General features: G+C 42.4%; 1 protein-coding gene across 1 annotated transcript in view; it reads right to left on the bottom strand.

The window, feature by feature from the left end:
* The window catches only part of LOC309804398 (zinc finger protein 354A-like), a gene marked incomplete at its 3' end in the record, with an annotated part of 34346 nt that extends 31204 nt beyond the window's left edge, over nt 1-3142 (bottom strand). The window contains exons 1-2 of the mRNA XM_082621746.1: nt 3054-3142; nt 1912-1999 (exon numbers count right to left, since the gene is read on the bottom strand). Coding sequence (XP_082477872.1) covers nt 1912-1944 — 33 coding nt within the window. The 5' untranslated portion in view covers nt 1945-1999; nt 3054-3142. The remainder of the gene's footprint in view (nt 1-1911; nt 2000-3053) is intronic.
* Nucleotides 3143-13659: the final 10517 nt, after the last annotated feature.

Raw genomic sequence — 13659 nt, forward strand, 5'->3', positions numbered from 1 at the left:
GATAATTTATTGGCACATGGCAGGGAATACAAGAAATGATCTTTGCCCTCAAAAGAATTTACAATCCAACTGGCAGACAAGAAAAACGCGTGAAACAATTTGAACAAGAAAATTGTCGCTGGACAGGACCATATACTATTTCCTCGTTCAATCCTCATTTTAGAGATGAGAAACACAAGGTCCAGGGCAGTTAAGACACCAGGTCACATACTTTATCAATGGCAGAGACAAGACGATAACTGAAGTTTTCTTTTAACCCAGCACTTGGTGGGTATATTCTCTCTCTGGTCTTAAACGTCCTGTCACTGAGTTTTACACACAATTCCACATAGTACTGACGTATCGGCAGCAGGTGAGGTTAGGGAGAAATGTCACATAGGACTCACAAGCAGGGATGGAGAAGATTCTGGGTAAGAGAGCAGCCTGGCTCTGTTGGAATGGAATGGGAAGGGCTTAGAAAAAAGTAGCCCAAATATGCAGAGGCAGGTCCTAGCCAGTCTCAGAAGATCAACCACTACCACATTTCATGGGTCCAAAAGATACACAACATCACATTGCAGAGAACTCTGGTCATTTGGGGGCCAGGCCTGCCCTGTGTTCTGAAAGATGTACTAGAGGAAAGGCTGGATGATAACTAACATGAACTTAGAGGCCAGACATACCTGGGTTTGATTTCAGGTTGTCTGACTTCGTTGAGCCTCAGTTTCAAGTGTAAAATGGGGGTAATAACTTCTGCTTCGCTATGACAGTGAGAACAAAGGTGAAGCCCTCAGGATATTCCCCAGCAACGTTAACTACTATTGTTAGATGAGGATGAGTAAAGGAAGGACACTATAGTCATTTCTATCTACCAACAGTAGATAGATAGACATCATGAACTAGAATAACATCGTTTAGCTACCACAACCACCACATATTGAACATCTACTATGTGCCCGGCCCTGATAAGAATGCTTTCCATGCACTAACTCCCAGGATCCTCTCATCTACCCTTTGAGGTAGGCCCAGTTGCTGTATTCATGTTACAGGTGAAGAAGCTGAGGCACAGAGAGGTAAGAAACTGAGGCACGGAGAGGTGGAGTTTTTTGCCCAAGACCCATTAACAGCAACAGAGGAGATGGGCACAAACCTGGCCATCTGGCTCAAAAGCCCCACTGAGGAATCACCGTATACACTGCTTCTCCACTACCAATATCCCATGATATCCCATACACTGCTGCTTCCTGAGGAGTCTTCTCTCTGCTCTTGGAGTCAAGAGACCTCTCCATCTATGTCCCCACCAGCATGGCTATCCTTTGTTCACACAGTGGCTCACCTGGATGGGGTCCCACCCTCATTCTCACAACATAAAGATGAAAATGGCAGGTCAACATCAGTTTTCAAGAGAGTGACAGAAGCAAGGCACATGATCCAGAAAGTTAAGATGGGAGAAAAACTAAAAACTATGGACTGGGAAAAGCCTGGCGAAGGTATCATGAGGATTTCTCAGGGGCGGAAAGAAAAAGAAAAGCATTCTGGCCAAGGGTAGGGAGGGGGACACGACTGAGCAAAGGAGACAGGCCAGAAAGGAGCTCTGCCAAGTGTGCATGTTTGTTTGTTCTGACCCCAAGTGGTATAAGACATGTGGCATCTTACCTATCAATTCAGTAATCATACAGTGAATTGAGATTAATGAATAAAAGAGTGTCTATTAGAAAAAAAAGAGAAACACAGGCCATGGATTGGGGGGTTGGAGGCAAGCATTCCCTATGCAATCCACCATCCACCAGGGTGGACCAACTCTTCCAAGGCAGAAGGACATGGGCTCCAAATCCTGGTGAAGACTGTATTGGGGAGAAAACTTCAGTTTAAGGGTAAAATAACAAAAAAAACCCCATCTATCTCTAAGACCTGAGATGGCAATGAACTCACCCGAGACCTTGCTTCCCTCTGTTCAGTAGCCATGTCCTCTTTCTGGGCAGTTTCACCTTAGGATGGGAGAAGTCTCCAGAAGCCAGATCTGAGAGAAGAAAAAGGGAACCAGGAGGAAGCCCCTTCTGCTTTCTAGACCTCAGAATCAGCAGCTCTGAAACCTTTATACCACTTGAAAATGATGCCAAGTGCCCCCAGAGAAGGAAGTCAGAAGGAACGAGGGCTAGACAGGACCAGAGAGAAGGGCTGGGTCATCCTGGTCCAGGCCCAGCTCTTTCCCTGGCTCAGAGGAAAAGTCCTAGGACTCTATCAGCAGTAGCAGCAACTCCCTGAGCCTCACCGCGTGCCAGGCACTACCTATCAATACATCATCGAGTCCCACAGCACAGTTGGCATTGTCAGCACCCCATTTTATAGATCAGGAAACTGAGGGCAGAGTGGGAGCAACTTGTCCCAGTCCACACAGCCAGGGAGGGTGGCACCAGGGTTCCAGGCACCGCGGGCTCCAGAGCACCTGCTCTAACCTCCCTGCGTGCATGTGACAACTTTTCTCCACCTCAAGCATTCCCACCCAATTCCTCCCCCTCCTGTCAAGGAAACAATTTCCAGATTTCTAGAGAAAGCTGCTTCGGAAAGGGAAAACATCAGCTCTCCTATGGCGGGGAGGGGCTGCTGTCTTGAGGAAAGGGCCCATTAAACCAAAGACCTGAGTCCAGTCCTGGCTCTGCCACTGGGGGAAGCCGGCGACTCACTTCTCGCGTAAAACAAGCCTGTCACTCGGAAGTGCAGGGGTGATGGTAAGGGGAGGAAATAATTTTCTCACGTTCACTGCCAGCCCGAAACAAATTCAAATGCCAGCAGGCGCTGAGCAGGCAGCGCGCTGGGAACTGGTCGGAAAGAAGCAGGAGGGTGGCTGGGTCCAGCCACTGGGGACGAATTGTCCGACCTGTCTCGTTCAGGGGCACGTCAGTGGGATGGCTGGGGGCGGCAGGCGAACAGAGCCAGGGGTGCCCGGCTCTCGGCCCGCCGGCGCCCACAAAGACCCGGCTCGCGTCTCTTGGGCCTGTGCCCCATGCCCCGGTGACGGATCCTCCCGAAGCCCGGTCCTCCCTCCCGCATCCTGCCTACCCCCCGCCGCTCACCTCGCCCAGGCATCGGGGGTTCCGCGGGCCGCAGGCTGGAGGCTCCGGAACTGCCACGACCGGACAGAAGCTTCCGCTGGGGACTCCACGCGGTGCCGCTCTGGCGGACCTCTGGCGGGTAATCAGCTCAAGCCAACGGCAAACGCCCGACGCCCGACGCCCCACGTAGCTCCGGGAGGGGCGGGGCAGGGACAGTCGCGAGCCCCTCTGGGAAATGTAGTCCATGCGAGGACAAAAGCTTCTGGGAAATGTAGTTCTTCGAGCTTGTCTGCGAGGAGAGCCCTGGCTGAGCCTATCACTTGTCCAGACCCCATTCTGGGTTCGTGGTCGAGCTCCTTGGGCTGCTGGCTCCTGGGTTCCCGGTTCTTCCAGGAGGAAACCGACGTTCCTACAGGGCAGTGACTTGTAGCTCTGCATGTGCGTAAATGAGAGCTAGGCAAGTAGACAACCGCCAAGAACAAACCTATTTCCCCGTAAGTCTTTCAACAAGAGTGTATGGAGGACTTCCCTGGTGACTAAGTGGTTGAGAATCCGCCTGCCAATGCAAGGAACACGGGTTCGAGTCCTGGTCCCAGAAGACCCCACATGCCTTGGAGCAACTAAACCTGTGTGCCAGAACTACTGAGCCTGTGCTTTAGAGCCGGTGAGCCACAGCTACTGAGCCCATGTGCCACAACTACTGAAGCCTGTGCACCTAGAGCCCATGCTCGGCAAGAAAGAGAAGCCACCTCAATGAGAAGCCCACGAACCTCAACGAAGAGTAGCCCCCCTCACACCACAACTAGAGAAAGCCTGTGAGCAGCAACGAAGACCCAACGCAGCCAAAAATAAAGAAAGAAATTTATATTCGAAGAAAAATGTATGGATCACCTGCTATGTGCCAAGCCCCATTGTAAAGGATTTGAAATACCTCAGTGGGCAAAAGAGAGATCGTTGCTCTGGAGAACAGTTTTGGGAGGTGGGGGTGGGGGAAGGAGGTAGAGAGCAGACAATAAGCCATGAATATCATTATATAACATTTTAGGAGATAAGTGTTATGGGAAAAAGTGAAAGAAGAGCAGTGTGGTGGGGATTTGGGGCTCATTTGGGAAAGTGAGTAGGGTGGCTCCTCGCAGGCCTCACTGAGAGAGTGAGAATGGAGGGAAGAGTCAGAGGCAGTGCAGGAGAGGAGGGCCATTTCAGGCACCGAGAAACCAACAAATTTTTTTTTTGGTAAAGAAACACATGGCCCATTTAGAAGGTTTGATAAATAAAATAAAGAAAGATGCACTTGATGCCACCACACAAAAAGAAATGGTTAACATTTTGGTGAACATCTTTTAGCAGCCCTTTGAACTCCATATTAATCTCTCTGATAGTCACACCAATCTGTTTTTAACAAAATGGAATATTGCAGATAGCAATTGTAACCTATGTTGGTTACAATTATGTGTGGGTTTTTTCCCCACTTAAGCATATGCCTTGAATATTTGAACTTGCCAATAAATATTATCCGTCAGTAGTGTTTTCAGTGACTTCAGTACAAACCATTGCATTTAAATAAATTCTTTTGTTAAACATATTTAAACTTATTTATTTAAATGTATTTACCTAATATTTTACCCCTACTGTTAGTTATATTTTTTCTAGTTTTTTGCTCCATTAATATCCTTGTAGCTATATCTTTTAAAATTATTTTTATTTATTTATTTATTTATTTATTTATTTATTTTTGGCTGTGTTGGATCTTTGTTTCTGTGCGAGGGCTTTCTCTACTTGCGGTGAGTGGGGACCACTCTTCATTGCGGTGCGTGGGCCTCTCACTATCTCGGCCTCTCTTGTTGCAGAGCACAGGCTCCAGACGCACAGGCTCAGTAGTTGTGGCTCAAGGTCCCTGTCGCTCCGTGGCATGTGGGAACCTCCCAGACCAGGGCTCGAACCCGTGTCCCCTGCGTTGGCAGGCAGATTCTCAACCACTGCTCCACCAGGGAAGCTCGAAAATTCTTTTCTTTTTTTTTTTTTTTTTTTTGCGGTACACGGGCCTCTCAGTATTGTGGCCTCTCCCGTTGCGGAGCACAGGCTCCGGACGCGCAGGCTCAGTGGCCATGGCTCACGGGCCTAGCCACTCTGCGGCATGTGGGATCTTCCCAGACCGGGGCATGAACCCGTGTCCCCTGCATCAGCAGGCGGACTCTCAACCACTGCGCCACCAGGGAAGCCCGAAAATTACTTTTTAGTTTAAATTCCCTGAAGTTGAATTGCTGGATCAAGGACTGGTAGAATTCTAAGTACATTGACTAGTTGCCTTCCAGGAAGATTTTACAATTTATATTTCCATAAGCAGTTTCTGACACCCATGCCCACTGTGGGTTTTTTCTTTTTAACGATTTAAAAAATGCCCTTTTTTTATTTAATAGAGCAAAATTTTTATATTTAATTTGAAATTAAATATAATATCATATTTATTGAACCATTCAGATATATTAATTGCCTGTATATGTACTTTGCCCATTTCCTATTGAAATGTTAAAACTTTTGGTATCATTTTGAAATACCGTATATGCACAATTTTTTAAAGAGAAAAGTGCTTTGTTGTTTATCCTGTCTATGAAAATAATGCATTCATTGTTAAAAAAATTTACACACAGTATATGGAATGAAGAAACATGTAATAAAGAAATAAATCCAACAGAAACATTGGTTACATGTTTATATGCTATTCATATATGCTGTTGTATGTGCATATACACATTTGTGAGTATGAAACAAAAATAGAATCATATTTCTTATACTTTTAAAAATGTGAAATATACATACAGAAAGCCAATTAGAACATATAATCCAGTGTAACACATGGTTATAAAGAGATCACCCCTGTAAACATCTATCCAACTTGAGAGGTAGCCCCCTACTAACACTCAGTACCTTCTTCCTAATCACTAATCAGCTACTATCATGACTTTTGAGATAGACCTTTTTGTGCTTTTCTTTATGGTTTTACTACCTACTCATACATCCTTATGTAATAGTTTTACTTGTTTTTAACTTTATAAAATAGAGTCATATAGTCATATTTTTTGTGTGCTTTGTTCTCCAAACATTTTGTCAGATTTATCCCCATTATTGCAGGTAGCTTTAATTATTATACTGTCAATGGACATTTGTGTTGTCTCCAAGTTTTATCTTTTAGGAACCGTGATAAAACAAATTTAGTAATATGTTATTGGTAGAATCTAGGTGATGGTATATGGGCGTTCACTGTAAAATTCTTTCAACTTTACTTTGTATTTGAAAATTTTCATAATAAAATGTTGAGGAAAACTCCATACCTGGGGTTTGACCCAAAATGGAGTAGCCCCATTCCTCCCATGTCATCCCTTTTACAATTAAAAATCCATGGACATAACACAACAAACAAGCACAGGAAGACTCTGAAATGTGGAAGGAAGAAGGCAAACTGAGAACTTTAGAGCTAGGGAAGGACGTGGTAAATTCCCTTGTTTTCCTTATCACCTCCTGTATGTCTCAGCTAGGGTGTTGCAGAAGCTTACATGCCAGAACCAACAACAGACCCAGACAAGAAAAAAAAAACTCTAAGAAAAGCCTATTTCCCTTAGTTGAAACTGGGGAAAATGGTGGCCTAACACAGAGAACTTTTTTGGTAATACCCACCTTACTGTAACCAAACACCAGTGGGAAACCACCCCCCACTCATCTGAACTGTGGAAGCCAAAGGAAGCAGCATGTTTTTCTCAAATGGAAAGAAAAGGAACTGTCAACCATGAATTCTATATCTGGTGAAAATACAATTCAGGAGTAAAAGGGAAATAAAGACATTCTCAGACAAAGGATAACCAAGAGTATTCATTGCTAGCAGAACTACCCTTAAAGAATAACTAAAGGAAGTATTCTAAACAAAGTAAATGATAACAGAAGAAGGCTTGGAACTGTAGAGAGAAAAAAAACATCAGAGTGGGTAAAAATAGGGATAACTAAAATTGACTCTCCTAACTATGAGTTTCTTAAAAGAGAAGTGATGGTTGAAGTAAAATGATAGCACGATTGGTGCCCAATGTATACAGAGGAAAGACTTAAGACAATTATATTTTAAAAAATGGGGAGACAGAGGGACCTCAGTGGAATTGAGGTTTCTGTACTTTGCTAAGTTATGTGTGTATACCTAGAGGAACCACTAAAAAATTATGCAAAATGATATACTGAAGAAGACTATATAAATCAAGGTGGAAGTCTAAAAAATGTTTAAGTAACATACGAGAAGGCCAGAGAAGAGAAGCAGAACAAGAAACATGAAACAGAAAACAAGGTTAAGCAAAATCCTTTCTCTCTCGTTAACCAAATGACTCATGATAGACTATCTCAAGCTTTATTTGTTTGTTTTTCATTTTCAAGTAAGAGTAATAGTAGCTTTAAAAAACATGCTGCTGTAATAAACCAGTCACAGAAAGACAAATACTCTATTATTCTACTTATATGAGGTTATTTGAATAGTCAGAATCATGGAAACAGAAAGCAGAATGGTGGTTGCCTGGGGCTGGGGGGGGGAGGTGCTGTGGGGAGTTATTGTTTAATTGGTACAGAGTTTTAGATTTACAAGATGAAGAGTTCTGGAGATGGATGGTGGTGATGGTTGCACAAGACTGTGGATATATTTAATACCACTGAACTGTACACTTGAAAATGGTTAAGATGGTAAATTTTATGTGTATTTTACCACAATAAAATTTCTTGGAAAAAAATGCTGCTGTACATACTCTGTACATGCTGATGTACCTCTTCATGAGTTTTTCTAGAGTTTGCAGGTACCTGTGGTTAATTAAGACTTTCCCAAGAGTGCATAGTTACTGATAGTTGTAAGGGAATGAATGTCTAGGCCACAATTTCCATTTGTGTTCTCTTGAGCAAGGAAGGTTCTCTCCTCTTTTCATTCCCTTCAAATAACCCTCTTCCCACTCACCAGAGGACTCTTAAAATGGTGCAGTGCCCAATGGTGTCAAACTCTCTGGAGTACCACAGTCTAGGACTACTGAAACGAGTCTTTTCTAGGAAGACTTCTTTTCTGATTCATGAAAGACCCCACACATGGGGCATCCCCGTCGTTAGTCACATTTCTGTTAGAAATGGGGTATATAGGCCCTTAGCAGTCTCTGAGACCAGATACTTCTACAATTTGAGAGTCGTGGTAGTTTCACTGTCCCTTCTCATCTAGTCAACAAACTGTCAAATAATGTACTGCTTTCAAGAAAGAGTGTATGGTGAGAACAATGCAATTAAGGCACTGGTAAAGAAAATATTGAATGATTAAAATGCCACACACACACACCACACACACACTTTTTTTTTTAAAGCAAGCACCGTTCTGCAAGAGATGATGTGAAAAGTACTTCAAAATGGATGCCAACGAGAGAAACTTACTGGGCTTACTCACTGACGTCAACTTTGTCTTCAGCTCTGCTCCATATTCATCCACAGGAGGGTGCATTAAATGTCCAACCTGTATTTTTTCTAACACCACCAAGCTGTTAACTCAGTTGTGACACAGGCTACCTGGAGATGATATCAGATGCCACAAGTTAACGCTTCAGTCGTACAAGATTGTCCACCACCCCAAATTCCACCCCCACTTCAGACACCAATCTCAAGTTCAGGTTGTTACCTGTGACTCTGACCTACTGGCTATAAATCAGGGGTTTATGCACCCCCTCCTCAAGTTTGATTAATTTTCTACAGCTGCTCACAGAATTCAGGTAAACATTTTGCTTACCAAATCACCAGTTTACTATAAAAGGATATAACACAGAAACAGCCCAATGGAAGAGAGGCATAGGACAAGGTATGGAGAAAGGATGCAGAGTTTTCTTGCTCTCTCTCAGCACCTCTCTCCCAGCACCTCCACAAGTTCACCAACCTGGACGCTCTGAACCCCAGTCGTTTTGAGATTTTATAGAGGCTTCATTACATAGGCATGATTGATGAAATCATTAGTCATTGATGATTGAACTCAATCTCCAGCTCTCCAGCCCCTCTTCCCTCCCTTGATATTGGGGAGCAGGGATGGGGCTACTTCAACCCTCTAATAACATGGGTTGTTCCCTGGCAACCTGCCCCCATCTTTAGGTGTTTTCCAAAAATTAGTTCATTAACATAAGGTCTGGTGTGGTTGACAAGAGCTTGTTATGAATATCAAAAGACACATTTATCTCTCTTAACCACTTAGGAAATCCCAAGGGTTTTGGGAGCTCTGTGCCAGAAACTGGTTGAAGATCATATATATATTTCTTATTATAAATCACAATATCACAAACTGGCCAAAACAACAACTTGAAACAGTCATGTTAATGAAGCTTCTTGTCTTTTCATTTATTCTCTTTTTTAAATACAGATTTGTAAGTGTACATTTTCGTCAAATTTGATAAATTTGTTTGACCCCTAATAAAACATGGAACATTCTCATTATCCCAGAAAGTTCCCTCAAACTACGTCCCACTCAAAACCACCCACCCAGAAGCAACCACTCTTCTGATACCTTTTGCTGTATATTAGTTTTGCCAGTTCTAAAACTTCATATAAATGGAATCTTATAGTATGTACTTTTTTGTGTCTCACTTCTCTCCCTCAACATATTATTTATGAGATTAATTTATTATGGTCTGTGTATCGATACTTCTTTTCATTACTGTGTAGTATTTTTTCTTTTTTAAAAAATACCCAATATCAATAGAATTTACATTCTTTTAAAAATATTTATTTCATTAATTTTATTTTTTGCTTCATCGGGTCTTAGTTGTGGCATGTGGGCTCTTCATTGCGGTATGTGGGCTCCTCTGTAGTTGCTGTGTGCAGGCTCTCTTAGTTGTGGCGTGCAGGCTCAGTAGTTGCACTGCACGGGCTTAGTTGCCCTGCTGAATGTGGAATCTTAGTTCTCCATCCAGGGATCAAACCCACATCTCCCGCATTGTAAGGTGGATTCTTAACCACTAGACCACCAGGGAAGTCCCACTGTGTAGTATTTCATTGCACAAATGTACAACAGTATTTATGCATTCACCTGTTGATGCACGCTTGGATTGTTTCTAAGTTATTATGAAGAAAGCTGCCATGAACATTGGTGCACAAGTCTTTTGGTGGGCATCGATTTATTTCTCTTGAATAAATACCTAAGGCTAGAACAACTGGTTGTGGGGTAGGTGTATTACTCTGCTTGGGCTGCCATAACAAAATACACAGACTGGGTGGTTTAAACAACAGAAATTTATTTCTCACTGTTCTTGAGGCTAAAAAGTCCTGGGAAGTCTGATCTGAGAAGTGTAAGGTTAAGGCACCAGCAAGGTAGGGTTTATTCTGAGGCCTCTTCTCTTGGCTTGTAGGCAGCTGCCATCTTGCTGTGTGCTCACATGATCTCTTTGTGAGTGCAGGAAAGAGAGAGAGAGCAAGCTCCCTAGTGTCTCTTCTTATAAGGGCCCTAATCCCATCATGAGGGCCCCACCCTCATGACCTCAACTAGCCCTGATTACTTCCCAAAAGCCTCATTTTCAAATGCCATCCACTGGGGGTTAGGACTTCAACATATGCATTTTGGGAGGAACACAAACATTCAGTCCATAACAGTAGGTGACGTTTAACTTTATAACAAACTATTAAATAGCTTTCCAAAGTGGTTTTATCATTTTACACTCCCAGGAGCAATGTAGGAGAGTTCCCACATGTTCACTAACACTTGGTACTGTCATCTCTTTCATTTTAGCCTTTTATTGAGTGTATAATGGCATCTCATTGTACTTTCAATTCGTATTTCCCAGAAGACTAATGAGTTTGAGACCCTTTTCAGGTGCTCATGGGCCACTTGTATATGTTCTTTTGTGAAGTATCAGCTCAAGTCTCTTTCAAGTCACTATCACAGTTTTCAAGGTCTCTGTGAAATATGATTTACTTGGTACCAAAGGATACAAGCAGATCTGAAGGGAGTCAGGAATTGCAGTGATGTGGGATGTCCTCCATCAGAGCTATTTTTCTTATTCTCCCAAATATAAATTAAATTTTACTAAACCTCTAGATGCTTTAAACTATCCCTTAGCCTTTTGGCCACAGTAACTGCTCCTAAACATTCCTTGGTGAATTTAGGTGTGTCAAACAATGGTTCTGTAGGTAGGGAATGCCTCTGAAAGGACTGGCTGAATTTCATCAAACTCAGATTGATAAAATTCATATCAAAACTGATATAAAACTCAGTTCAGTTATTTCATGCTGTTAAGAACTTTCATCCTGGGCTTCCCTGCTAGCACAGTGGTTAAGAATCCGCCTGCCAATGCAAGGGACACGGGTTCCAGCCCTGGTCCGGGAAGATCCCACAGGCCACGGAGCAACTAAATCTGTGCGCCACAACTACTGAGCCTGCACTCTAGAGACCACAAGCCACAACTACTGAAGCCCGCATGCCTAGAGCCTATGCTCCACGACGAGAGAAAGCACCACAATGAGAAGCCAGCGCACTGCCACGAAGAGTAGCCCCCAGTCGCTGCAACTAGAGAAAGCCTGCACACAGCAACGAAGACCCAGCACAGCCAAAAATAAATAAAATAAAATAAATTAATAAAGAAAAAGAAATTTATCCTGAGCACAGACTCTACATTCTCGCTATATGCTATGTTCATCGTTGCTCAGCTGTGTACCAGAGCTGTGGCACAGCTCTGTGTCTTCAGATGACCCCACTTGGAAGCACACTGCTTGCTCTACCACCAGTAGACTTCAGGGGTCACACTGCACGTCATCCCCATGGTTCCAGTCCTTACATCATCTTTACAATTTTTCCTATAAGAGGTTTAATTAATGAATTGTCTAATACATAACAACATGCATGTGTAATCAGTACTGCATATCATTATACCTATACCAATTAATAACATTGAAACCCAAATCTAATCTTGTGCTATAGGACTCAAATCATTGGCTAGGTTTAAGGAGCACATATTTTGAAACATTTAAAATTGATCCGGTTCTAACAAGTAATCCACACTTATTCTATTCTCATTCACATCATTTATGACATTACATTAATACTTTCTTTCATTTCTTGGCTCAGCAATACATCAGCCCAAGAAATGTGACTTAGCAAATTGTGGCATATTAATCTCTTGCTGGCACAGAATATATTTTGTAAAGATTTCAAGATACCCCTTACAGTTTTCCTCCTGTGTCTAAAGCACTATGCTCATAAGGCATGTGATTCTGTGTGTTCTCAAGGCCTCCAGACACCAGGTAACAATGGCCCACATAGAAGGACAAATCTGAGAATAGTCTTTAAGTTGAAGTGAGCATTTTCTGTCCCAAGAGGTAAAGGTAAAAAATTATGATTAATAAACGTACCCATGCATCTTAACATACAGAAAAATTTAGATCTTATACCTTCTATCCAAGAATATATAGCTAAGATTAGATAGGTGTAACTTTGGGGCCATTATCCTCCACATCCTCCAAGTGTCCAGAAGTATCTTCTGGCCCAGCAGCCAAAATTTCAGCTGGCTTCACACCATTTTATTGTTTCATTTATGTTTTGAATAGATACAAGGAGTGCAGTGTGACAGCTGGTCTTTGTCAGATATTTCCCTTCAGTGGGAGTGGTCTTTTCAGAGGTGCATACAACTATTCAGCAGCTGTCTCCTCAGATGTTTCAGATGATAGCTCAGGTACAAGGAAGCAAGACTCATGTTGGCTTTGAAGCCCTAGGCCCTATCAGATCTAATGTATCTTGTAACAGCCTATGAGAAGAGCTTAGTTTCCAAGGTTCCTGCAAGGGACTTGCCCAGTGTAAATACACTTTACCAATCAGGAGTCATTTTTATCTTAAGCAATGTTGCCTCATCATGCAGCTGATGAATCTTTTGAGCATGTTACCAAGGCAGTCAGAAACATAAATAAGATTGTTCAGAAACACAGTTGACATACTTTCTTGGGTGGTTACCAGGGGAACAGAGCTAAAATGCTATTCCAAGGTCAAATTCTTTCACAGAGAAAGAGACAGGATTTCCTTATCTTATTACCTATCACCCATCCCCTTGTTCTTTGGTTAATTGTTTTTTTTCATTAAACTGTATTTTGAGATCATTACTGATTCACATGCAGTTGTCAGAAATAACACACAGGGCTCCTGTGTATACTTTACCGTTTCCCCAGTGGCAACATCTTGCAAAACTATAGTACAGTAATGTGCTTGTTAGCTTTTTTAATACAGAAAAGAAGACAGGTTAGTATATACCTGGTCACCAGGACTTATATTGTAAAATGGGCCATTAACAACCAATTTATTTATTAAATAATTAGGTGATTTTTTTGATCAAAATAACTTTTTAGTATCCATAGTATTTTTATAGGAAATTTTCTACCAAATAATAGTATGACAGTATTTAACACACCAAACAGTGTTATTTGACAGAGTTAACAGTATCTCTTTCACCCTCTCAGCAAGTGTCTCTTTTAGGCATCTCAAACTTAGTATGTTTTAAATTGGATGTTTCATCTTCTCTCCCAAACCAGTTTTACCAACATTTTTAGTAGACTTTATTTTTTTAGATCATTGTTAGCTTCACAGCAAAACTGAGCGGAAGGTACAGAG

The sequence above is a fragment of the Mesoplodon mirus genome (assembly GCF_964341445.2).
Source record: "Mesoplodon mirus genome assembly, chromosome: 5".
NCBI classification, from domain to species: Eukaryota; Metazoa; Chordata; class Mammalia; order Artiodactyla; family Ziphiidae; genus Mesoplodon; species Mesoplodon mirus.